Genomic DNA, 27,587 nt, shown 5'->3' on the forward strand with positions numbered 1-27,587 from the left:
GGGTTGCTGTATGCTTATCCTCCCATACCTCTGGTGGGGAAGACTTTGTTGAAACTCAAGCAAGACCGAGGCACCATGATTCTGATTGCTCCCTTTTGGCCGCGTCAGATCTGGTTCCCTCTTCTTCTGGAGTTGTCCTCCGAAGAACCGTGGAGATTGGAGTGTTTTCCGACCCTCATCACTCAGGACGAAGGGGCACTTCTGCATCCCAACCTCCAGTCTCTGGCTCTCACGGCCTGGATGTTGAGGGCGTAGACTTTGCCTCTTTGGGTCTGTCAGAGGGTGTCTCCCGCGTCTTGCTTGCTTCCAGGAAAGATTCCACTAAGAGGAGTTATTTCTTCCAGTGGAGGAGGTTTGCCGTCTGGTGTGACAGCAAGGCCCTAGATCCTCGTTCTTGTCCTACACAGACCCTGCTTGAATACCTTCTGCACTTGTCTGAGTCTGGTCTCAAGACCAACTCCGTAAGGGTTCACCTTAGTGCGATCAGTGCATACCATTACCGTGTGGAAGGTAAGCCGATCTCAGGACAGCCTTTAGTTGTTCGCTTCATGAGAGGTTTGCTTTTGTCAAAGCCCCCTGTCAAGCCTCCTACAGTGTCATGGGATCTCAATGTCGTTCTCACCCAGCTGATGAAACCTCCCTTTGAGCCACTGAACTCCTGCCATCTGAAGTACTTGACTTGGAAGGTCATTTTTTTGGTGGCAGTTACTTCAGCTCGTAGGGTCAGTGAGCTTCAGGCCCTGGTAGCCCAGGCCCCTTACACCAAATTTCATCATAACAGAGTAGTCCTCCGCACTCACCCTAAGTTCCTGCCAAAGGTTGTGTCGGAGTTCCATCTGAACCAGTCAATTGTCTTGCCAACATTCTTTCCCCGTCCTCATTCCTGCCCTGCTGAACGTCAGCTGCACACATTGGACTGCAAAAGAGCATTGGCCTTCTATCTGGAGCGGACACAGCCCCACAGACAGTCCGCCCAATTGTTTGTTTCTTTTGATCCCAATAGGAGGGGAGTGGCTGTAGGGAAACGCACCATTTCCAATTGGCTAGCAGATTGCATTTCCTTCACTTACGCCCAGGCGGGGCTGGCTCTTGAGGGTCATGTCACGGCTCATAATGTTAGAGCCATGGCTGCGTCGGTAGCCCACTTGAAGTCAGCCTCTATTGAAGAAATTTGCAAAGCTGCGACGTGGTCATCTGTCCACACATTCACATCTCATTACTGCCTGCAGCAGGATACCCGACGCGACAGTCGGTTCGGGCAGTCAGTTCTTCAGAACCTGTTTGGGCTTTAGGATCCAACTCCACCCCCCGAGGGCCCTGTTTGTTCTGTTCCAGGCTGCACTCTCAGTTAGTTGGTAAATTTTTTTAGGTCAATCTCAGTTATGTCCTCGCCGTTGCGAGGCTCAATTGACCATGGTTGTTGTTTTGAGTGAGCCTGGGGGCTAGGGATACCCCGTCAGTGAGAACAAAGAGCCTGCTTGTCCTCGGAGAAAGCGAATGCTACATACCTGTAGAAGGTATTCTCCGAGGACAGCAGGCTGATTGTTCTCACAAACCCGCCCGCCTCCCCTTTGGAGTTGTGTCTTCCCTTGAAGTGTATTGTCTTGCTACATACTGGACTGGCCGGCTCGAGTCGGTTTCGGGCGGGAAGACGGCCGCGCATGCGCGGTGCGCGGGCGCGCGAGGACTAGCAAAGGACTTTGCTAGAGAAGTTTCCGATTGGAGGGGCTGCCGTGGACGTCACCCATCAGTGAGAACAATCAGCCTGCTGTCCTCGGAGAATACCTTCTACAGGTATGTAGCATTCGCTTTACATTGTGATGGAAGTACAATTTGTTACAACACAATTATGGTTTCATTGTGAGGAGTTTAGTTAAAACGAGGTCCAGGTATTGTTAAGGAGAATAAAACAGTGGAGAAGAACGACTAACAATAGAAGAACTGATACTGATAGGGCAACAGAACATTAGCAGTAGAACGTTCTGGCTTAATATATTTTTACCTGTAAAATTGAGGTTTAAATGTGTTGAAGTTACGGGGGATAATAGTACAGAGGAGAATGTATTGATGCATTGTTAACAGTGTGTATGGACTTCATGTGCTTTGATCTTTTCGATATACTTTTTCAAAGAGATAAGTCTTTAATAGTTTGCGGAAGTCGGTTAGTTCATAGTTCGTTTTCAGGTTTCGTGGTAGTTTGTTCCAGAATTGCGTGCTCATATAAGAGAAGGTTGATGCGTGCAGCATTTTGTATTTTATGCCTACAATTAGGGAAGTGGAGGTTGAGGAAAGTTCGGGATGATCTTTTAGCGTTTCTGGGTGGTAGGTCTATTAGGTCAGACATGTAGGCTGGGGCCTCACCATGAATGATTTTGTGGACTAGTGTGCATACTTTAAAAGTGATGCGTTCCTTGAGTGGCAGCCAGTGTAACTTCTCTCGTACGGGTTTCGCACTTTCGTATTTTGGTTTCCCAAAGATGAGTCTGGCTGCTGTGTTCTGGGCTGTTTGAAGTTTCCTCAGTGTTTGCTCTTTGCAACCTGCGTATATTGAGTTGCAATAGTCCAGATGGCTGAGTACGAGTGATTGCACTAGGCTGCGGAAGACGGATCTTGGGAAGAATGGTCTTATTCTTTTCAATTTCCACATGCAGTAGAACATCTTTTTGGTTGTGTTGTTTGCGTGTGTTTCAAGTGTTAGGTGGCGATCAATGGTATCTCCAAGGATTTTTAAAGTTTCTGAAATTAGAAGATTGTTTTGGTGTGTTGATTGTGGTAAATTCGTTCGTGTTGTATTGGGAGGTGAGTATCAGGCATTGAGTTTTTTCTGCATTCAGTTTCAGTCGAAATGCATCTGCCCAGGTGTTCATGATGTGTAAGCTTTGGTTAATTTCATTGAAGATTTCTTTGATGTCGTGTTTGAAAGGGATGTATATTGTTACATCGTCGGCGTATTTTTATGGGTTGAGGTTATGGTTTGATAGGAGTTTTGCCAAAGGTATCATCATTAGGTTGAAAATAGTTGGTGATAAGGGTGATCCTTGTGGTACTCCACATTCTGGTGTCCATGTTGCGGACGTGGTTGAATTTGATGTGACTTGGTATGAGCGCAAGGTTAGGAACCGCTTGAACCAGATTACACGATAGTAGATAGGACAGCATTCCCTTGGGTACGAGGCGCGGGCATAGGGCCCACAGAGATCTCAGCCCAAGTGATCGTATGGCTGGCGATGGAGATCCCAGAATTTTAGCAACATAAAGGTGGGTGGAGATACCCGGGATACCTGCACGGAGACAAGGAACTTACACAATACTTAGATACTAGGTGGGCAGAATATGAGAGGTTTAATGGTCCACACGCAGACAACCCCAAGCTTTACTGGATGGCATCCAAAGCGGTCATACGGGGAGACATAATAGCATTTGTGCAGGCGCGTAAGAAAAACCAATCTAGGGCTATTTTGTATTTGGAGGGCCAACTTCAGAAGGCGAAGCGGAAATATAAAAAAATGCCAACCGCAGCCAATAGAGAACACTATCAGGTGACCAGATAACTCTCAACACATTAATTCACAAACAAACCATGCGATCTTCAATATATTACAATTGCAAATTGCAAAGATTCAGCAACAAAGCAGGAACACTGCTAGCGAGATTGGTGAAAACGGGGGGACCTAGTAGAGTGATCACAGCAATGAAGGACCCCCAAGGAGTGACAAAATACAAAAGTGAGGAGATAGCACAGATCTTTCACAATTATTACAGCTCAGTATACGGAGGCACACTGGGGAAGGATAAGGGAAGACTGGGAGTCTATTTAGAGCGGGTGGGGCTTCCCAGGTTTCAACAACATCACATAGATTTGTTAAACCAGCCCATCATAGGTAAAGAAGTACCAGAGACAATAAAGGCGCTGTCCCTGGGCTCGGCACCAGGGCCAGATGGCTTCATGGGAAAATATTATAAGGCCCTGCCATTGAGAGGATTAGAGGCGATGGGGAAATATATTGAGCAAGTAATTGAGGATAAGGAGTTCCCCCCCCCCCCCCCACACACGCAAATGAAGCCCTGATTACATTAATTCGCAAACCGGGGAAAGAAGGGGTGCGTCCGGGTTCCTACAGACCCATTTCCTTAATTAACATGGACGTGAAGATCCTGGCCCGTATTCTTGCCACGCGGATTTAATAGGTGAGGAGCCGGTAGGCTTCGTAAGGAATAGACAAGCAGGAAGTAATGTTAGACGACTCTTGCTGGCAATGGCAAAATGCCAACAGGAACAAAAGTCAGCGCTGATATTTTTAGACGCCGAAAAGGCGTTTGACAAAGTAGACTTGGGGGTACTTGTTTGGGTTGTTGGGATATATGGGAATGCACGGGTGGTTCGGAGCGGCACTGCAGGCTTTATACAATAAACCACAAGCGGCAATCTTGCTAAATGGAGTGAGGGGAGAGCAATTTCAGATCCACCAGGGGACCCGACAGGGATGTCCTCTCTCGCCCCTCTTATTTGTTTTGGCAATGGAACACCTACTTCGGGTCTTGCGAGCAGACAGGGAGGTGATGGGGGTGGATTTGGCGGGAGGAAGGATTAAAGCACTGGCATTTGCCGATGACCTCCTAGTAATAACAGGAGGTCATCGGCAAGAACCTGAACGATCCTTACCTAGGATTCTGGAGGTGGTTCAAGACTATAGCGCCTACTCGGGATACAAGCTAAATATTCAAAAATCAAGAGTGTTGAAGACAATATAAGGGGAGACAATATAAGGCAACGATTAACACTACCCATAGAGTGGGGAACACATGTTAAAGTACCTGGGAGTTAAAATTCCCCGATACCTCTCAAAAATATATGAATGGAATGTATGCAAGTTGCTGAATGATACCAGACTCAGTCTGCAAATGTGGCAGGGATTCCCCTTAACACTCCTGGGGAGAATAGCCTTGTTCATTATGGTGATAGTACCTAGATGGCTATATGTGTTCCAGACCCTGCTGTTTATACCTGTCCAGGGCGGTTGAAAGGACCCTAAATAAGATCCTGCAGACCTTCCTGTGGGCAAAGAAAAAGCCTAGAATAGCGATGGGCAGTCTCCAGGTACTGGTGGAGTTTGGGGGATTGGGACTTTTGAACTTAAGATACATGACGATAGCAAGTGGAATGAGACATTTGAATGATTGGATGCGCCAGACACAATACTACACCCCCTCCAATTTAGAACTGAAGGAGATTGGAGAGAGACACATTAGCTACCCACTGCACAGAAAAGACAATGAAGAGACCAATTTACTGAACGCGGCACAAGTCTTGCCAACAGCACAGGCGGTGTGGCGGTGGCTTTGCCGGCACCACAGATTCTCTGCCCACATAACTCCATACCTACCCATTTGTGGAAATATGGAATTCTTACCAGTCCGAACACATGAAACCTTTGGGCGCTGGAGAAGAGGACTGGAATTTGTCTTAAATGCGATAGATGCAGAGGGCAGGACCAAACCTTGGGAGGACTTGCAGACTCAATTCTCCCTGAAATCAGCGGACTGGCTCCACTACTTTCAACGAAAACACTATATCTCTAGCCTCCCTCAAGAAGCGCTGACGGAAGATGCACAGGAGGAGTTAGGATCGGCACTTTCGCTAGGAGCACAACAAAAAGTCCCTCTGACGTACTACCACAGGCACTTGAAGGACATGGCAAGGGAACCGGACTTTGAGACTCTAGCAAACCTGTGGAGTGCGGAGCTGAAGACAACACTCTCTGCAACGATGGTGCGGGAACATCTCTATGGATACCGTAAGAACACAGACCAAGCGAACTATTAGGAACTACAATATAAGTTCACAATGAGAGCATATATTCCCCCCCAGAAGAGCGTTCCATATGGGGCTTTCTCCAGATGGAGCATGCCTGAAGTGCAAAGCGCAAGAAGCAACGCTCGATCACATGTTATTCCCAAGTTAGGCTAACTCTAGAGAGTCATGTCAAAGCTCATAATGTCAGTAGCCCACTTGAGGTTGGCCTCCATACAGATTTGCAAAGCTGTGTCATTATCATCTGTCCACACAATTTCATCTTGTTTCTGCCTTGAACAGGATACCCAATGTGACAGCCGGTTTGGGCAGGGAGTCCTGAAGAATTTTTTCAGTATCTAGAATCAAACTTCTCCCCCCTAGGCCCAGTTTTCTTTAGTTCTAGGCTGCACTTTCACAACTAGTGCATAAATAGTTTCAGGTTAATTGACTTTTAGACCTCGACATTGAGTCCGTATTGTCCTAGCATTGTTTTCAGTGAATCTGGTAGTTAAGGCTTCCCACTGTGAGAATACAATGGCCTTCTGGTCCTCAGAAAGTAAAGTTACTCACCTGTAGCAGATGTTCTTTGAGGACAGCAGGTCAAGTATTCTCACATATCCTCCCACTTTCCTTTGTAATTATATTGTTTAGCTGTGCGTAGGGTGGGAAGGTACCAGCACATGCTCGGTGGGACGCTACTAGATAATTTTAATTTATTATTTGTATTCAGCATCTGCACTGGGCTCCATTTGGATGATGTAACCCTGCTGTGAGAGTACTTGGCTGCTTGCTGTACTCTGAGAACACCTGCTACAGGTTAGTAACTTTGCTTTAAGGCATGTGTGTATATGTATATATATAAAAAAATATTTTCTCTTGTTTTCCTTTTAGGAAATTGAAGGAAGTTCGTAAAAGACTAAATGAGTTGCGGGAGTTGGTGCACTACTACGAGCAGACATCTGACATGATGACTGATGCTGTTAATGAGAACACAAAGGAGCATGAAGAAGAAACAGAGTCTGAGTATGAGTCTGAGCAGGATATTCAACAGTCTGCTAGAAGTATAAGGTACAAATAATATATACATTTATCAAACAAAATGTGTAAGGTTAATTGCAGCATGTTTGTTGTAACTTATTATATCATTTCATTCTTTCCCTAATATTTGTAATGTCCTTGATCTGTCAATCTAGCTTCCTTGTCTATCAGACCAGTCCAGAATTCATGGGCTATGGTCCTCAACCAGCAGAAGGAGACAAATGTACAAGCTATGAGCTCTAGCCTATAAGAGGCACCATGTAACACTAGCTTACCAATCCGTTCCCCTCCTCCCCCCTTCCTCCCTCCCCTTCTTGTGTGCCCTGTGGAATGCCCACTCAATCTGCAACAAACTTACCTTCACCCATGATCTCTTCATCTCTCATTCCCTCCATCTGCTCGCCCTAACCGAAACCTGGCTCACCCCCGACGACTCTGCCTCAGTCGCAGCCCTCTGCCACGGAGGATACCTTTTCTCCCATTCGCCCCGCACAGCTAGCCGCGGTGGCGGCGTTGGCCTACTACTTTCGCCCTCCTGCAGTTTTCAACCCCTCCTCCTATCACAGTCTCACTGCTTCTCATCCTTCGAAGTCTATTCTACCCGCTGCTACTCCGAGTTGCAGTCATCTACCGCCCCCTGATAAGTCCCTCCCTTCCTTCCTTACTGACTTCGATGCCTGGCTCTCCGTTTTTCTTGAGCCCTCATCCCCATCCCTTATTCTTGGTGACTTCAACATACACACTGATAACCCATCCGACTCATACGCTTCTCAATTCCTCACCCTTACCTCCTCCTTCAACCTCCAACTGAGTTCCACCACCCCTACTCACAAATCTGGTCACTGTCTTGATCTCGTCCTCTCTTCTACCTGCTCGACCTCTAATCTCTGCGTCTCTGCTCTCCCCATTTCTGACCATCACCTGATCACATTCACACTTCATCACCCTCCCCCTCAGTCCCGCCCAACACTAACCACTACCTCCAGGAACCTCCAGGCTGTTGACCCCCCCCCCCCCACCTTATCCGCTACTACCTCTGATTTCCTCCCGTCCATCACGTCCTCCGAGTCTGTTGACAAGGCAGTTTCCAATTACAATGCCGCTCTCTCCTCCGCCCTAGACACCCTTGCACCATTTGTTTCCCGTCCCACAAGGCGCACTAATCCCCAGCCCTCGCTTAACCCTTGCACCCGTTACTTTCGCTCCTGCTCCCGATCGGCTGAACGCCTATGGAGGAAATCTCGCACCCATACTGACTTCATTCACTACAAATTCATGCTATCCTCCTTCCAGTCCTCCCTATTCCTCGCCAAACAGGACTACTACACTCATTTGACTAATTCCCTCAGCTCTAACCCTCGTCGTCTCTTCGCCACCCTCAACTCCCTCCTCAAAGTGCCCTCCGCTCCCACCCCTTTCTCACTCTCTCCTCAATCACTAGCTGACTACTTCCGCGACAAGGTCCAGAAGATCAACCTCGAATTCACCACTAAACCTTTTCCTCCTCTTCATCCTAACACCCACTCCCTCAACCAATCAACCCAGGCCTCCTCCTCCTCTTTTCCTGATATCACCGAAGAGGAAACCGCCCATCTTCTCTCCTCCTCGAAATGCACCACCTGTTCCTCAGACCCCCATCCCCACCAACTTACTTACCACCATCTCTCCTACTATCACCCCCCCCCCCCCCCATCTGTCATATCGTTAACCTCTCTCTCTCCACCGCAACTGTCCCTGACACCTTCAAGCATGCTGTTGTCACACCTCTCCTCAAAAAACCTTCACTTGACCCTACCTGTCCCTCCAACTACCGCCCCATCTCCCTCCTACCCTTCCTCTCCAAAATGCTTGAACGTGCCGTTCACAGCCGTTGCATTGATTTTCTCGCCTCTCATACCATCCTCGATCCGCTTCAATCTGGCTTTCGCCCACTTCACTCGACAGAAACGGCACTATCCAAAGTCTGTAATGACCTGTTCCTTGCCAAATCCAAAGGTCATTACTCGATCCTCATTCTCCTTGACCTAGCCGCCGCTTTTGACACTGTCAATCACAACTTACTTCTTAACACACTGTTCTCTTTTGGATTCCAGGGCTCTGTCCTCTCCTGGTTCTCCTCTTATCTCTCCCATCGTACCTTCAGAGTAAATTCTCATGGTTCTTCCTCCACCCCATCCCGCTCTCTGTTGGAGTCCCCTTCTTTTCTCTATCTACACCTCTTCCCTGGGCTCCCTGATCTCGTCTCATGGCTTCCAATATCATCTTTATGCTGATGACACCCAGCTTTATCTCTCCACACCTGACATCACTGCGGAAACCCAGGCCAAAGTATCTGCCTGCTTATCCGACATTGCTGCCTGGATGTCCAACCACCACCTGAAACTGAACATGGCCAAGACCGAACTTCTTGTCTTCCCACCCAAACCCATTTCTCCTCTACCTCCACTCTCTATTTCGGTTGATAACACCCTCATTGTCCCTGTCTCATCTGCCCGCAACCTCGGTGTCATCTTCGACTCCTCCGTCTCCTTCTCTGCGCATATCCAGCAGATAGCCAAGACCTGTCGTTTCTTCCTCTATAACATTAGCAAAATCCGCCCTTTCCTCTCTGAGCACACCACCCGTACTCTCATCCACTCTCTTGTTACCTCTTGCCTTGATTACTGCAACCTACTCCTCACTGGTCTCCCACTTAGCCACCTATCCCCCCTTCAGTCCGTTCAGAACTCTGCTGCACGTCTTACCTTCCGCCTGAACCGATACACTCATATATCCCCTCTCCTCAAGTCACTTCATTGGCTTCCGATCAGGTACCGCATTCAATTCAAGCTTCTGCTACTAACCTACAAATGTACTTGTTCTGCAGCCCCTCTTTACCTCTCAACCCTCATCTCCCCTTATGTTCCCACCCATAACCTCCGCTCTCAAGACAAATCCCTCCTTTCAGTACCCTTCTCCACCACCGCCAACTCCAGGCTCCGCCCTTTCTGCCTCGCCTCACCCCACGCGTGGAACAAACTCCCTGAGCTCATACGCCAGGCTCCCTCCCTGCCCATCTTCAAATCTCTGCTTAAAGCCCACCTCTTCAATGTCGCTTTCGGCAACTAACCTCTACATCTCTACCCAGGAAAGCTAGACTGCCCCAACTTGACATTTCGTTCTTTAGATTGTAAGCTCCTTTGAGCAGGGACCGTCCTTCCTTGTTTATTTTGTCCAGCGCTGCGTAACCCTAGTAGCGCTCTAGAAATGTTAAGTAGTAGTATTCTCCGAGGACAAGCAGGCTGCTTGTTCTCACTGATGGGTGACGTCTACGGCAGCCCCTCCAATCGGAAACTTCACTAGCAAAGGCCTTTGCTAGTCCTCGCGCGCCCATGCGCACCGCGCATGCGATGCCGTCTTCCCGCCCGAACCGGCTCGTGTTCGTCAGTCTTCTTTTGTCCGCGCTCGGGACGGTCGTGTTTTGCGCCGTTTTGTGCCCCTCAAAGTTGCCTCTTGCGCGTCTTTGCAATTTCGTTGAAAAAAAAAAAAAAAAAAAAAGAGACGACCTCGGTCTTGTCTCTTCCCGTGTGTGCAGTTTGTTTTCCCGTCGTAAGTTTCCTTTCGCTTTCAGGGTAGGCCTTTTTTGGGGCCTCAGTACGGGTTTTTTCTCTCTCCCTATTTTTGGCGCCCTTAGTCGCCATTACGAATTTTAATTTCGCTGGCGTGATTTTTCCGCCCATGTTATCGAAGTCTCCCAGCGGCTTCAAGAAGTGCACCCAGTGCACCCGGGTAATCTCGCTCACTGATAGGCACGCGTCGTGTCTTCAGTGTCTGGGGGCTGGGCACCGCCCGCAGGCCTGTAGTGTGCGCTCTTTTACAGAAGAAGACTCAGGTTGCGAGATTGGCCCAGTGGAACGTGTTGTTCTCGGGCTCTCCGTCGACAACAGCACCGGAGTCATCGAGTGCATCGACGTCGGCAGCATCAAGACCTTCGACCTCGGCATCGACCCTCTGCATCGTCGGTACCGAGACATCGAAAGGCGGCGTCGGTGGTACCGGGACCTCCACTGTTGCTGATGTCGTCGGACAGTGGTGCTTCGACTGGAGTGCAGGTGAGGGCTATCCATTCCCCTGCTGGTGGCGGTGAGCCTTTGGGTGGGTCTCCCCCTACCCTGAGGGCTCCTGAGGTACAGCCCCCCCGAGACCGACCTTCTTCGGCCTTGGCCCCGAGGAAGAGACGGCTGGATTCTACGTCCTCATCGTTACCGGGAAGCTCCGGTGACATGCTTCGTTTGAAAAAATCAAAGAAGCATCGACACCAGTCTCCTTCCCGCATCGGTACCGAGAGCTCTGGGTCGCCGAGGGAGTCGGCACCCAGTAGGCATCGGCACCGGGAGGACCGCTCACCCTCTGTTCAGGAGGTGTCGATGCGCTCCACCTTGGACAGCCCGGAACAGCCTCCACGCCCGGAACAGACTCTGACCTCGACGCATGCATCGGCTTTCATGTCTTTCTCCACAGAGTCTCCGGGCCGTTCTCCCGGAGATCCTGGGAGAGATGTTGCGCCCTTCCCCTCCGGTACCGGGGGTGCTTGCGCCACCGGTACCATCGAGTGAAGCGCCGGCTGGCCCCTTGCCTGGGGTGAGGTCTCCGACATCGGTGCCGCTTGCGGTACCGACTGCGGCCACCTCCCAGGAAGGCTCCCCGACGACGTCGGCGGAGGGAGCTTCGCCGGTGCTGGCGAGGGAGTCTACCTCTCGACGCTCCCACCGTGGCCGTGTTTCCACGGAGTCGATTCAGTCACGGCTTCAGACACAGGTTCATAAACTTGTGTCTGATACTGATGGTGAGGCCTCGTGGGAGGAGGAGAAGGACATCAGATATTTCTCTGACGAGGAGTCTGATGGCCTTCCTTCTGATCCCACTCCCTCCCCTGAAAGGCAGCTTTCTCCTCCCGAGAGTCTGTCTTTTGCGGCCTTTGTCCGGGAGATGTCTACGGCCATCCCCTTCCCGGTGGTTGTGGAGGATGAGCCCAGGGCTGAAATGTTTGAGCTCTTGGACTATCCTTCTCCACCTAAGGAAGCGTCCACAGTACCCATGCATCATGTCCTAAAAAAGACATTGCTGGCGAACTGGACCAAGCCTTTAACTAATCCCCACATTCCCAAGAAAATCGAGTCCCAATACCGGATCCATGGGGACCCAGAGCTGATGCGCACTCAGTTGCCTCACGACTCTGGTGTGGTGGATCTGGCCCTAAAGAAGGCTAAGAGTTCTAGGGAGCATGCTTCGGCGCCCCCGGGCAAGGACTCTAGAACCTTAGACTCCTTTGGGAGGAAGGCCTACCATTCTTCTATGCTCGTGGCCAAAATTCAGTCTTACCAGCTCTACACGAGCATCCATATGCGGAACAATGTGCGGCAGTTGGCGGGCTTGGTGGACAAGCTCCCTCCTTAGCAAGCCAAGCCATTTCAGGAGGTGGTCAGGCAGCTGAAGGCGTGCAGAAAATTCCTGGCCAGAGGGGTATGTGATACCTTTGATGTTGCATCCAGGGCCGCTGCTCAAGGTGTGGTGATGCGCAGACTCTCATGGCTGTGTGCCTCCGACCTGGAGAATAGGATCCAGCAGCGGATTGCGGACTCCCCTTGCCGAGCGGACAACATTTTTGGAGAGAAAGTCGAACAGGTGGTAGAGCAGCTCCAGCAGCGGGACACCGCTTTCGACAAGTTCTCCCGCCGGCAGCCTTCAGCTTCTACCTCTACAGGTAGAAGATTTTTGGGGGGAAGGAAGACTGTTCCCTACTCTTCTGGTAAGCGTAGGTACAATCCTCCTTCTCGACAGCCTGCGGCCCAGGCTAAGCCCCAGCGCGCTCGCTCTCGTCAGCAGCGTGCGCCTCAGCAAGGCCCCTCAGCTCCCCAGCAAAAGCAAGGGACGAGCTTTTGACTGGCTCCAGCAGAGCATAGCCGACATCCAAGTGTCAGTGCCGGGCGACCTGCCGGTCGGAGGGAGGTTGAAAGTCTTTCACCAAAGGTGGCCTCTCATAACCTCCGACCGTTAGGTTCTTCAAATAGTCCGGCAAGGATACACCCTCAATTTGGCCTCGAAACCTCCAAATTGCCCACCGGGAGCTCAATCCTACAGCTTCCAGCACAAGCAGGTACTTGCAGAGGAACTCTCCGCCCTTCTCAGCGCCAATGCGGTCGAGCCCGTGCCATCCGGGAAAGAAGGGCTGGGATTCTATTCCAGGTACTTCCTTGTGGAAAAGAAAACAGGGGGGATGCGTCCCATCCTAGACCTAAGGGCCCTGAACAAATATCTGGTCAAGGAAAAGATCAGGATGCTTTCCCTGGGCACCCTTCTTCCCATGATTCAGGAAAATGACTGGCTATGCTCTCTGGACTTGAAGGACGCCTACACGCACATCCCGATACTGCCAGCTCACAGGCAGTATGTGCGATTTCAGCTGGGCACACGTCACTTCCAGTACTGTGTGCTACCCTTTGGGCTCGCCTCTGCACCCAGAGTGTTCATGAAGTGCCTGGCTGTAGTAGCAGTGGCGCTTCGTAGGATGGGAGTACACGTGTTCCCATATCTCGACGATTGGCTGGTGAAGAACACATCCGAGGCAGGAGCTCTACAGTCCATGCAGATGACTATTCGCCTCCTGGAGCTACTGGGGTTTGTGATAAATTATCCAAAGTCCCATCTTCTCCCAGTACAAAGACTCGAATTCATAGGAGCTCTGCTGGATTCTCGGACGGCTCGTGCCTATCTCCCAGAGACGAGAGCCAACAACTTGTTGTCCCTCGTCTCTCGGTTGCGAGCGTCCCAGCAGATCACAGCTCGGCAGATGTTGAGATTGTTGGGCCACATGGCCTCCACAGTTCATGTGACTCCCACGGCCCGCCTTCACATGCGATCTGCTCAATGGACCCTAGCTTCCCAGTGGTTTCAGGCTGCTGGGGATCTAGAAGACGTGATCCACCTGTCCACGAGTTTTCTCAAATCCCTGTATTGGTGGACGATTTGGTCCAATTTGACTCTGGGATGTCCTTTCCAAATTCCTCAGCCACAAAAAGTGCTGTCTACGGATGCGTCTCTCTTGGGGTGGGGAGCTCATGTCGATGAGCTTCACACCCAGGGAAGCTGGTCCCCCCAGGAACGCGTTCTGCAGATCAATCTCCTGGAGTTACGAGCGGTCTGGAACGCTCTGAAGGCTTTCAGAGATCGGCTGTCTCACCAAATTATCCAAATTCAGACAGACAACCAGGTTGCCATGTATTACATCAACAAGCAGGGGGCACCGGATCTCGCCCCCTGTGTCAGGAGGCCGTCAGCATGTGGCTCTGGGCTCGCCGTTACGGAATGTTGCTCCAGGCCACGTATCTGGCAGGCGTAAACAACAGTCTGGCCGACAGGTTGAGCAGGATTATGCAACCTCACGAGTGGTCGCTCAACTCCAGAGTAGTGCGCCAGATCTTCCAGGTGTGGGGCACCCCCTTGGTAGATCTCTTTGCATCTCGAGCCAACCACAAGGTCCCTCAGTTCTGTTCCAGACTTCAGGCCCACGGCAGACTGGCATCGGATGCCTTCCTCCTGGATTGGGGGGACGGCCTGCTGTATGCTTATCCTCCCATACCTCTGGTGGGGAAGACTTTGTTAAAACTCAAGCAAGACCGAGGCACCATGATCCTGATTGCTCCTTTTTGGCCGCGTCAGATCTGGTTTCCTCTTCTGGAGTTGTCCTCCGAAGAACCGTGGAGATTGGAGTGTTTTCCGACCCTCATCACACAGGACGAAGGGGCGCTTCTGCATCCCAACCTCCGGTCTCTGGCTCTCACGGCCTGGATGTTGAGAGCGTAGACTTTGCCTCTTTGGGTCTGTCAGAGGGAGTCTCCCGTATCTTGCTTCCAGGAAAGATTCCACTAAGAGGAGTTACTTCTTTTTATGGAGGGGGTTTGCCGTCTGGTGTGACAGCAAGGCCGTAGATCCTCGCTCTTGTCCTACACAGACCCTGCTTGAATACCTTCTGCACTTGTCTGAGTCTGGTCTCAAGACCAACTCCGTAAGGGTTCACCTTAGCGCAATCAGTGCATACCATTACCGTGTGGAAGGTAAGCCGATCTCAGGACAGCCTTTAGTTGTTCGCTTCATGAGAGGTTTGCTTTTGTCAAAGCCCCCCGTCAAACCTCCTACAGTGTCATGGGATCTCAATGTCGTTCTCACCCAGCTGATGAAACCTCCTTTTGAGCCACTGAACGCCTGCCATCTGAAGTACTTGAGTTGGAAGGTCATTTTCTTGGTGGCAGTTACTTCAGCTCGTAGAGTCAGTGAGCTTCAGGCCCTGGTAGCCCAGGCCCCTTACACCAAATTTCATCATAACAGAGTAGTCCTCCGTACTCACCCTAAGTTCTTGCCCAAGGTAGTGTCGGAGTTCCATCTGAACCAGTCAATTGTCTTGCCAACATTTTTTCCCCGTCCTCATTCCTGCCCTGCTGAACGTCAGCTGCACACATTGGACTGCAAAAGAGCATTGGCCTTCTATCTGGAGCAGACACAGCCCACCAGACAGTCCGCCCAATTGTTTGTTTCTTTTGATCCCAACAGGAGGGGAGTGGCTGTGGGGAAACGCACCATATCCAATTGGCTAGCAGATTGCATTTCCTTCACTTACGCCCAGGCTGGGCTGGCTCTTGAGGGTCATGTCACAGCTCACAATGTCAGAGCCATGGCTGCGTCAGTGGCCCACTTGGTCAGCCACTATTGAAGAGATCTGCAAAGTTGCGACGTGGTCATCTGTCCACACATTCACATCTCATTACTGCCTGCAGCAGGATACCCGACGCGACAGTCGGTTCGGGCAGTCAGTGCTTCAGAATCTGTTCGGGGTTTAGAATCCAACTCCACCCCCCTAGGCCCATGTTTATTCTGTTCCAGGCTACACTCTCAGTTAGTTGGATAAATTGTTAGGTCAATCTCAGTTATGTCCTCGCCGTTGCGAGGCCCAATTGACCATGTTTGTTGTTTTGAGTGCGCCTGTGGGCTAGGGAAACCCCATCAGTGAGAACAAGCAGCCTGCTTGTCCTCGGAGAAAGCGAATGCTACATACCTGTAGAAGGTATTCTCCGAGGACAGCAGGCTGATTGTTCTCACAAACCCGCCCGCCTCCCCTTGGAGTTGTGTCTTACTTTGTCTTTGTCTTGTTACATATGGGACTGACGAACACGAGCCGGTTCGGGCGGGAAGATGGCCGCGCATGCGCGGTGCGCATGGGCGCGCAAGGACTAGCAAAGGCCTTTGCTAGTGAAGTTTCCGATTGGAGGGGCTGCCGTGGACGTCACCCATCAGTGAGAACAATCAGCCTGCTGTCCTCGGAGAATACCTTCTACAGGTATGTAGCATTTGCTTTTTCCGAGGACAAACAGGCATGTATTCTCACATATGGGTGGTGTGGGCACTGCCAAGTGCACTGTCACTTTAAATCAGGCTTGTCCAAACCATGGTCCAAAACCCAGCCTGCCAACTTCATGTTTTTGACCTTTCACGCCCTTCACCTGGTTCAGGAAACCACCAAAATCCTGCAGCTTTCCTTACCTAGAGTCTCGTGCAAGGAGGTTTAATGATAGGAGAGATGGCATGAGGCTATCTGGCCCTTATCTGGGCTGTAGACAGTGGGCGGAACTGGCCACCATATTGATTAGTCCAAAACAATAACAAACGTTATTGAAAATAATAGCAAACTTATGAGGTTTTATTTATTTATTGCATTTGTATCCCACATTTTCCCACCTCTTTGCAGGCTCAATGTGGCTTACAATACATCATGAATGGTGAACATATATAGATAGTAGACTTTTAGTGTTACAGAAGGTTTATATTGTTTTGTATCCTTTCTGTTAGTAGGGGATTGGTGGGGGGAGGATGAAAGTTCATTGTTGCTGAGGACAAGATTGAAGGGTTAGTAGGAGTGTTCTGCAGCAGCAGGTCACAATTGTTTTTTGTGTCTTTTGCTCCGTTTTTGTGATCCTGTTCTAATTTATTTCTTTTTATCATGACTTTTTTTAAATTTAAATATTCCTGTTCACTTTCAGTCAAAAGATCATATTGCACCTTGTTTACTGTGTAATCTCTTGGTTTAAAAAAAAAAAAAAAAAAAGAACACGCACACTTCTACATGAAAAATTATTGTAGCTGGTAGAAACAGCAGTATTAAACTCAGACCCCAAGCACTCCTGAGGGAGGAGAACCTGACCCTCCAGAGCAGCAATGGACTGAATCCCAGATAACCCCAGAGGGAAGGAGGTCCTAGGGAAGAAAACTACTGGAAAACCAGAAAGCCAAGAGGGCACCTAAAACCTCCCCACCAGCCACATGGAAGTCGCCCCCATCTAAACCAGACAGAGACCATCTGAAAGGAAACCCACACTCCGACAACCCCCACTCCTCCAAATTCCAGCGAGGACCAAAGGCACTCCTGCTACTGAAAACAGCAGCAGGAGTTAAACCACAGCTGCAGGAAGAAACAAATGGCCACCGGTTCTGATGCAAAGTATTTAGATGAGTCAGACTCTGACCTCGCCTGGGAGACCCGGATGAGTCCCATTCCACCTCAAAGGTGTAAGATTCCCCCAGAAAGTATATCTTTTCCAGACTTTGTCTGTGAGGTGGCTCATGCTATATCTTTTTTTTTTTTTTTTTTTTTAATTTTTAACAAGAATCTTTATTGAAGGAATCCATGTATTACAACTGAAGTTTTACAGGCAAAAATCATACAGGTTCCCCTCCATTAAACATCTGGTATACATATAATCCTCTACTGAAAGCCTTCATACATCAGCAATAGTATTTCTTGTAATATTTAAACTTTTCAATTATACCTTTTTCCCTCCAATCCACCCCCCTCACCCTCACCCCTCCCCTTTCCCTTATCACTTCATGAGGAGGAATTCTATCCATCATTTTCACATTAGTGACTTTATCACAGGAGCCCATATCTGTTTCCATTTTGCTAGGGTTTTATGTTCCTTAGCCATTAGCTTTTCCATATCACTTATATACCCAACCATATTACACCAACGGCGTATTGAAGGGCATTCATTCCTCTTCCACATCCGTGCGATCAGCAACCGAGCTGCATTAAAGCGATGTTTGGCCAACTGGCTTCTCACAGCACTAAGCCCGGCAATAGTTCTATTAAATAAAAACGCTGCTGGATCCCAAGGGATCTGTCCCTCCACCCACACTTGCACTACTTCGCACTGATTTCCAAAATGCTTTTACTTTTCTACAAGACCACCAAATATGTCCCATTGTGCCTACTTGTCCACATCCCCTCTAGCATAATTTTGATGTCCTTGGAAACATATAATGTAGCCTCGCGGGGGTGAGATACCATCGGTACAGTACCTTTGTGCAATTCTCTTGGATATTAACTGCCCTGGAGCTATGAACCGAGGCCCGCTCCATCTGCTGCCAGAGTTCAGGCGTGTAGGTCACCTCCAGTTCCTTTTCCCACCTATCTCGGTGCTTACCGCTAACCACTAATGAATCCCTCATATGGCCGTATAACTTGGAGATCAGTCCTTTAGTTTCTTCAGTCTCTACACACATTCTCTCTAATAAAGTAACCTCCCCCCTTAACTTAGTTTTTAGACCAGAAGTCTGAAGAAAATGAATCTGATTATAGGCATACCTATCCTGTTGGAGTAGATCATATTCAGCCGCTAGTTCCCCAAAAGTAATAAACTGCTCCTCTTTCATTAGTTGCCTCCACCATATCAATCTACTTTTCCACCACTTAACAAAAGGGGAAGGAGAGCATCCAGGAAGGAACGCAGCATTATATGCTATAGGTGTCAATCGTGACTCATGGAATCCTTTCACTCGCTCTAATTTATCCCAACATGAAAAAGTATACTGAATGATAGGGTTAAGAGACTGAGAAAGATATCGATATTTAGGTGCCAGCCAAAGTAATTGCCCTAACTATAGGGGGCTACGAATCATAAATTGTTCCATTCTGATCCATAGTTTATGATTTGATTCATGAAATCACTCAATGGCAGCTTTTGTCTGGGCAGCCCTGTGGTATAACCCCAAATGCGGCACTCCCAGTCCACCCTTACCTTTACGGGCTACATACAAAATGGACCTAAGGAGTCGAGGTTTACGACCCTGCCATATAAAGTGTTGAAGCTTAGTTTGAAGCGAACGAAGCATACGTTCATCAATTGGCAAAGGTATAGACTGGAAGAGATATAGCAATCGCGGTAATATGTTCATCTTAACTGTTGCTATTCGCCCAAACCATGATAAATGTAGTGGGTCCCATCTATCCAGACCTTTCCCCAGTTCCTTTATTAATGGTAAATAGCTAGCTGCACTCATGTCCTCCATCTTACGTGTGAGTGTTACACCTAGGTATCTTATTCCCTGGGTAACCCAAGTTAACGGATAAAGCTGACGACAGGTCAGATATTCTATCTCCTCCATCCCTACTGCCATTGCCTCAGTCTTTGTGTAATTGATTTTGAAACCCGAGACTTGGCTGTAAGACTCAATTTCAGCAAACACTGCTGGCATAGATGTCCAGGGAGAGGTAAGTGTCAGCAAGACATCGTCTGCAAAGAGGGCAATTTTTGATTCCCAGGCACCCGCCTTCACCCCATGGATTCCGGGATTAGATCTAATGTTATAAGCTAGAGGTTCTATGACCAGGGTAAATAAAAGAGGGGAAAGGGGGCATCCCTGGGGTGTACCTCGGTATAACTCAAAAAAGGGGGAGGAGCAGCCATTAATTCTGACACATGCCCTAGGTGCTGCATATAGTTCCTGGATCAGGCCTCTGAACATAGGGCCAAAGCCAAAACTCTGTAATACCATATGTGAAAAAGGCAAGTGTACTCTATCGAAGGCTTTTTCGGCATCGATACTAAGTAAATAATATGAGAATCATTGTTGTTTCGCCAAATATAGCACATCCAACATCCTCCTAATATTATCAGAGGCTTGTCTTCCCAAAAGAAAACCCACCTGATCCGAATGTATCAAAGTTGGTAGGACATTCACTAACCTAGTAGCCATTACTTTAACCAGAATACGTACATCAACATTCAGTATGGAAATCGGGCGGTAGGAGGCACATTCAGTCACCTCTTTTTTGGGTTTGGGAATAACTGCTATCCAAGCATCCTTCATGGTAGGAGGTAAGTTTCCTCCCTCCCGCACATAATTGAGAACCTCAGTCAAAACAGGTGCAAGGTATGGGGCAAAAGCTTTATAATATTCCCCCGTATATCCATCCATACCCGGTGATTTACCCGTCTTTAATGACTTAATAGCTGTAAGTACTTGCTTAACATCAATCTGAGCCTCTAACATATCCCAATTTCCGGTCGTAAGGCTGGGAGATTTAATTTCTCTAGGTATGCCTGAATAGCAGTATTTTGAATAGAGGGATCATTAGTGTATAATTCAGCATAGAAAGTCCGAAATCGGTTTCTAATAGCTTGAGATGTCGAGAGAATCTTACCCTCCCTATCTTTGATCCTAAATATATTTCTATCCACCCTACGTTTACGCAACCTAAGTGCCAATTGGCGACTAATTTTATTTTTCTCTTTATAGGCATGTAGATGGAGTTTTTCATTGATAAAATCAAGATCCTTAGCGAGCAATACATCTAAATGTAATCTCGCCTTCTGGAGTGATCTATAGATCAGAGGGGAGCCTGTGCGTTTATGTTGACCCTCAAGGTTTGCAATCTGGTCCCTCCAGTACCGTTTCAAACATTCCTTCTGTCTCTTGAGGCGCCCAGCCACTGTCATAAAATGCTCTCGTGAGACTGCTTTCAAAGCTTCCCATACTACAGCAATGGAGGGACCAGATCCCAAATTAAAGCTTAAATATTCTTTAAGTACTTTCACATAATTCTGGCAAATCTGCTCATCTCTAAGCATAGCATTATTTAAGGCCCATTGCTTATGTGAGCCATCTTCATTAGAGAGAGAAAGCCTTATTATACAGGGGGCATGATCTGAAATAGTGATATTTCCTATTCGTGCATCCCTCACATGTCCCCCCAGCAATTTGTCCACAAAAAGAAAATCAATGCGAGAATATGAAGCATGCACTGAAGAATAAAAGGAGTAGTCTCGGTCGAGTGGAGTTTGATCTACAGCACCTAGCAGACCACGGTTCCAGGCAACCTCAGAATGTTGGAGAAGTCAAACTGAGCCATGGCAAAGGTTATAGGTGACTCACAGGAAGAGACCAAAATTTGACATTTAGCACAAATGACATCCTTGTTCTTTACAATTTCATTGTAATTCAGCTGTTTCATCTGTTCCAACCAAAGCTGATAAACCCCTGATGCAGGCCGGTGTGGCCGAAACACGATTCGTGTCGGGCTTTTATTGATTTTAATAAAGACATTGTTTGGGAAGACATTACATGAGAGAGGACTCTTTTTTGAATCCACTGTGTGTACCTGGTGTTCTTCATTTCTCCTGTGGAGAGATCACCTTCTGTGGTTGTTTCGCTTTCTTGTAACATTACCACCTGCGGTCGTAATCTAGCTAATTCTTGGTATATCAACTGCCTTTTCCTTGGAGCATTTAAACCCTTAACATTTAAAGTAAGTATCTTCACGTCAGACGACATCTTTTTTTTCCAAAAAGAAAGCAAGGAACATATGTAAGCATTAAACCTCATTTGGAGTAGAACTTCCCCCCACATAGGCACAGGAAACAAGCATAATCCCCACCCATCCTCCCTCCCCAAACAATATTTTCTATGCGGCAGAGAGAGGAAAATCTCCTCCTCCCCACTGCACTGAACTCCCAACAAGGCCAACAGCCTCAGCCTCGGCCCGCCATCCTGCTCCCCCCCACACCCAGAAACCTTTCTGCAAACTCGATATAGTTACAAAAACAGTTCTCCTCTTACATCCCTGGTAGCATTGCCAACCCAGGAAGAAAAAATAAAACACAGCCTTGTGTCATTTACAGTTCAGGTTGCAGATCGTGTTGCTGCCAGTCGTGGCTTCTTCGCTTTATTAAAGACTCGCTGCCATTGACGGACTTTGTCTCGAGCCTTGTCTGCCACTGCGGTGTCATCAACTTCCGTTTCCATCAGGCCCGCTACTTGTAGCAACTGTTTCACATCCGCTACAGTACGCATCCGGTTGGATTTGCCCGCTATGGCAAAACATAATGCAAATGGAAAAGCTCATCGGTATTTAATATTGTGTTTGTTCAGGGCTGCCAACACCGGTTTCATCTCTCTACGCCATTGCAATGTATGTGCAGACAGATCTTGATATATTGTGATCAAAGACTCGTTATATCGCAGCTCTTTCTGTTGACGAGCTTGAGGAAGTAGGATTTCTTTTTCAGAGAACTTCCAAAACCTGACAACAATGTCCCTCGGTCTATTATTCTGGGGAGCACCCAAAGCTCTGTGTGCCCGCTCAATTTCTGGCACAGGGATGTCAGGCATTGCAGCTAATAATTGGCCACAAATCTCCTGTACGACTTTCAGGACCTCTTCCTGGGCCCCTGTCTCTGGCACTCCTCAATATCATCAAGTTTATATTGTAAATCGGTCAGCTGCGTTTCAAATCGGTCTTCTCGCTGCCTCATTTGTTGCAGATATTCCACGTGCTCATCCACACGCAGTTCCAAGTCTTCAATACGCGTTCCCACTTCCTTGAGCTCACCTCGCAAGTTATCAATTCTTTCTACAATATCCGCCTTCATATGCGCTAAATCTTTTCGAAGCTCAAGGAGTAGGCGTGCGGAGTGTGATTTTTCTGACCGCACCTGTTTCTTCCTCCGATCTCCCTGACTCAAAATCTGAGGCCTCCTCAGGTTGCGGCAAGACGTGGCGCGATGGAGTTTTGGACATGCGTTGACTGCTACGTCCTCCTCCCTTAGCCTCCGAACTTTTTAATTTTTGAGACATTGTGTCGTCTCTGATTTCAGGTATGTTGTAATCCACAAGAGAGGTAGGGATTTTGTCGTTTGTAGTGCTAAAGTTTGCTATATTAGCTGGGCTGGTCGGGAGCAACGGGATCAAGCCTCCATCGAGGACAGTGACGTCACCGGAAGCCCGGCTCATGCTATATCTTTTAAACTAGAAACAGAGGAAGAACCTTGTTAAAATTTTTTGTAGATTGACTCCCCACCAAGAGAGGGAATTTATTCTCCATTCTGTTATGAAAAGTACTTAAACTGGGAGACACCTCTGACAGTTCAGATTGCCCCCCAAAGAAAATTGACACAGTGTATAGTGGGTTAGAGAAAACACAACTACTGCATCATTCTTTAGTGGTAGAGTCTGCTTTAAAAGGCACTCGCAATGCAAGATCTTACACTTCTGCTCCTCCAGGCTGAGAAGCAAGAACATTAGATTCTTATGGCAGAAACAATTTTCATGCATCAATGCTAACCATTCACATTTTAGGTTATCAATTTTATTCTACCATTTACTTAAATTCTCTAATACTGAGTACTCTGTCCTTTCAGAATTCCTTCCCTCTGACAAAAAAGAGGAATTCCAAAAACTTCACAGAAAACATTTTAACTGTTGTAAATATCTTGTGAGATAGGTCTTTGGTGTCTTCTCAAGTATCTCTGCATTAGCAGTAACAATGCACAGATTATCCTGGCTCAAAGTCTCTGACCTTGAATCTGCTGTCCAGGAGCATCTAGAAGATGTACTTTGTCATAGAGAAAACTTGTTTGGTGACAAAGTTGAGGAGGTGGCCAACCTAATTAAAAAAACTTACAGATATGATAAAGATTATATCTAGGGCTTAAACTACTACTGCTTCTTTCTCTTCTAGAAGATTTCAAGGAGGTTATCAACAATCCAACTACTATATATCTAAGCGTTGTTACATCCCTATGCCGCCTCCACTTCAAGGGACTACATCCTGTCCAAGACAGCAGCAGGGACAAAAAATCCCAGATGCCATCTCAATCTAAACAAGCTAATTTTTGACTCCTTAGAGAGCATTACCAAAGTACAGTTGTCTGTGCCAAACGGCGTAGCTATTGAATGGAGACTTATTCTCGTCCAAAAAGATGGTCTGTCATAACCTTCGACCAGTGAGTCCTACGTATCATTCCACCACAGCTACCGCTCTGTGTTGGTGAAAAAAGACCTCCCCCCCCCCCCCCCCCCCCCCCCCCCCCCCCGATCATCTACCAAGATAATCTTGTTTCAGTTCCCTCCATATGAGTTTACTTCGAGAGGAGCTTTCAGCACTCTTCCGGCAGAATGTAATAGAACTAGTTCCTCTGCCGGACAGGAGTCTTAGGGTTCTACTCCAGATAGTTTCTCATTCTGAAAAAAAAAAACAGGAGTATATCCGATTCTTGATCTATGAGACCTAAACAAGTTTCTCAATGAAATATTTTGCATGGTATCCCTGGAGTTGATACTTCCCATGATACAACTGAACGATTGGCTTTGCTTTCTAGACCTCAAGGAGGCATATACCTATATATCTATCCTCTGTGCACACTGAAAATTTCTTAACTTCCACTGTGGAGCTCTACACGATCAGTACAAGGTCTTACCATTTGGCTTGACTTCATGAAGTGTCCAATCTCGGCCCTCACCAGGTCAGGTTTTCAGGATTTCATCAGTGAATATGCATAGGTTTATGACATATCAAATTAGAGATGGGGGCGATATTGCTTCTGTATTAATGAGAAATGAACAAAAGTTAATGTTTATGTGGAACACAGTACAACCCAATAGTTTAAATAGTTTAAATAAGTCAGTTGAAAGGGCACAAATATCGGGCATCTTATTTATAAACATCATTTCTGCTGAGGTAACAGTCATCAGGGGCCCAGGAGAGTGGTGGGTTCCTGCTCGGAGAATTTCTGAAGCTGGTGCAAGCCGAGCGAGAAATTTAAAGATTCACGTGGGTGATTTTTGATATTTAATGTATAATAAAGGATAGCAATTGGAATAAGTAGGGGATTATAGTGGGGCTTGTTTTTATTTCTTTGTAGTTTAGTCTTCTAATGACGCTGTTTGGGTGGTGAAATATGCAGCCAAGTTGAGACTAGAGACCAAGACTTTATGGGGAACTGCCTGATACTTGAAACATGGTGAGCTAAGGGGATCAAGCTGCCAGTCATGTTAATAAAGAAGCAGTGGACCTTTAGCGTATCATATCAACAGTCAGAGAATGCATGGAAGAAAATGAAGTGAACTTTCACTGAGAGAGACAGAGGATTGCAAAAATATTTGGACTTCATGATTTTCTTTAGTTTAGAAATATTTTGTCTAGAGTAGGAAGTGGTGTTGGATATGCTATATTATACTGAGCTTGAAATGCTAACTGTAAAAATACCTTAGCCAGAGGGCGGATAGCACAGACAGGTTTTGTTTTATGTGACTGTTAAGCATTTATTCTCCGAGGACAAGCAGGCTGCTTGTTCTCACTGATGGGTGACGTCCACGGCAGCCTCTCCAATCGGAAACTTCACTAGCAAAGGCCTTTGCTAGTCCTCGCGCGCCCATGCGCACCGCGCATGCGCGGCCGTCTTCCCGCCCGAACCGGCTCGTGTTCGTCGGTCTTCTTTTGTCCGCGCTCGGTACGGTCGTGTTTTCGCCGTGTCGGGCCCCGCAAAGTTGACCTCGCGCGTTCGTCGTATTGTTTCACAAAAAAAAAAAAAAAAAAACCATTCTGTGTGGAAAAAGACTCTTGGGTCTTTTTTCCCTCCGCTATTTTCAGCTTTTTCGCCCCGGTAAGTTTTCTTTCGTTGTCGGGGTAGGCCGCTTTTAGGCCTCGGGTCGAAGTTTTCTTCCCCTTGTTTTTTCGGTGCCTTTTCCGCCATTTCGACTTTTGATCTCGCCGGCGTGATTTTTCCGCCCATGACATCGAAGTCTCCCAGCGGCTTCAAGAAGTGCACCCAGTGCGCCCGGGTCATCTCGCTCACTGACAGGCACGCGTCGTGTCTTCAGTGCTTGGGGGCTGGGCACCGCCCGCAGGCCTGTAGTCTGTGTTCCCTTTTGCAAAAGCGGACTCAGGTAGCGAGATTGGCCCAGTGGAACGTTTGTTCTCGGGCTCTTAGTCGGCATCGGCACCGGGGGTATCGAGTGCATCGACGTCTTCAGCGTCCAGAGCTTCATCCTCGGCGCGAGTGCATCGAGGGCATCGGCCCCTCTGCATCGGCGCTGAGACATCGGACAGCTGCATCGACGTCGGTGGTACCGGGACCTCGTCGGCTGATGTCGTCGGACGGTGGTGCTTCGTCTGGAGTGCAGGTGAGGGCTGTCCATTCCCCTGCTAGTGGCGGTGAGCCTTCGGGTGGGTCTCCCCCTACCCTGAGGGCTCCTGCGGTACAGCCCCCCCGAGACCGCCCTCCTTCGGCTTCGGCCCCGAGGAAGCGACGGCTGGATTCTACGTCCTCGTCAGTGCCGGGAAGCTCCGGTGACATGCTTCGTTCCAAGAAGTCGAAGAAGCATCGTCATCGGTCTCCTTCCCGTGTCGGCACCGAGAGCTCTGGGTCGCCGAGGGAGTCGGCACCCAGCAGGCATCGGCACCGAGAGGACCGCTCACCCTCTGTTTAGGAGGTGTCGATGCGCTCCACTCTGGACAGCCCAGAACAGCCTCCACGCCCGGAACAGGTTCTGACGTCGACGCCTGCATCGACCTCCATGCCTTTCCCTGCAGCCGCTCTGAACGAGAGCCTCCGGGCCGTTCTCCCAGAGATTCTGGGAGAGCTGTTGCGCCCTAACCCTCCGGTACCGGCGGTGCTTGCGCCACCGGTACCGTTGAGCGTGGCGCCGGCTGGCCCATCGCCCGAGGTGAGGTCTCCGGCGTCGGTGCCGCGTGCGGTACCGGCTGCCGTCGCCTCCCAGGAAGGCTCCCCGACTACGTCGGCGGAGGGAGCTTCGCCGATGCGGTCGAGGGAGTCTACCTCTCGACGCCCCCATCGTGGACGTGGCTCCACAGAGTCGAGTCGGGCGAGGTTGCAGACACAGGTCCGTGAACTTGTGTCTGACACCGAGGGTGAGGCCTCGTGGGAAGAGGAAGAAGACCCCCAGATATTTCTCTGACGAGGAGTCTGAAGGTCTTCCTTCCGATCCCACTCCCTCTCCTGAGAGACAGCTTTCTCCTCCTGAGAGTCTGTCTTTTGCTTCCTTTGTCCGGGAGATGTCTACGGCCATCCCCTTCCCGGTGGTTGTGGAGGACGAGCCCAGGGCTGAATGTTTGAGCTCCTGGACTATCCTTCTCCACCTAAGGAAGCGTCCACTGTACCCATGCACCATGTCCTAAAAAAAGACATTGCTGGCGAACTGGACCAAGCCTCTAACTAATCCCCACATTCCCAAGAAGATCGAGTCCCAGTACCGGATCCATGGGGACCCAGAGCTGATGCGCAGTCAGTTGCCTCATGACTCTGGAGTTGTGGATCTGGCCCTAAAGAAGGCTAAGAGTTCTAGAGAGCATGCTTCGGCGCCCCCGGGCAAAGACTCTAGAACCTTAGACTCCTTTGGGAGGAAGGCCTACCATTCCTCTATGCTCGTGGCCAAAATTCAGTCGTACCAGCTCTACACGAGCATACACATGCGGAACAATGTGCGGCAGTTGGCGGGCTTGGTTGATGCGCTCCCCCCTGAGCAAGCCAAGCCTTTTCAGGAGGTGGTCAGGCAGCTGAAGGCGTGCAGAAAATTTCTGGCCAGAGGGGTGTAAGACACCTTTGATGTTGTGTCCAGGGCCGCTGCTCAAGGTGTGGTGATGCGCAGG

The 27,587-nt window shown here is 48.8% G+C and overlaps 1 protein-coding gene across 1 annotated transcript in view; it reads left to right on the forward strand.

The window, feature by feature from the left end:
* Positions 1 to 27,587, forward strand: part of PCM1 (pericentriolar material 1) — an 866,960-nt gene that overhangs the window by 205,569 nt on the left and 633,804 nt on the right. The window contains 1 exon segment of the mRNA XM_030191464.1: positions 6,686 to 6,862. Within this exon segment, the coding sequence (XP_030047324.1) occupies positions 6,686 to 6,862 (177 nt within the window).

Source organism: Microcaecilia unicolor, chromosome 2 (assembly GCF_901765095.1).
Source record: "Microcaecilia unicolor chromosome 2, aMicUni1.1, whole genome shotgun sequence".
NCBI classification, from domain to species: domain Eukaryota; kingdom Metazoa; phylum Chordata; class Amphibia; order Gymnophiona; family Siphonopidae; genus Microcaecilia; species Microcaecilia unicolor.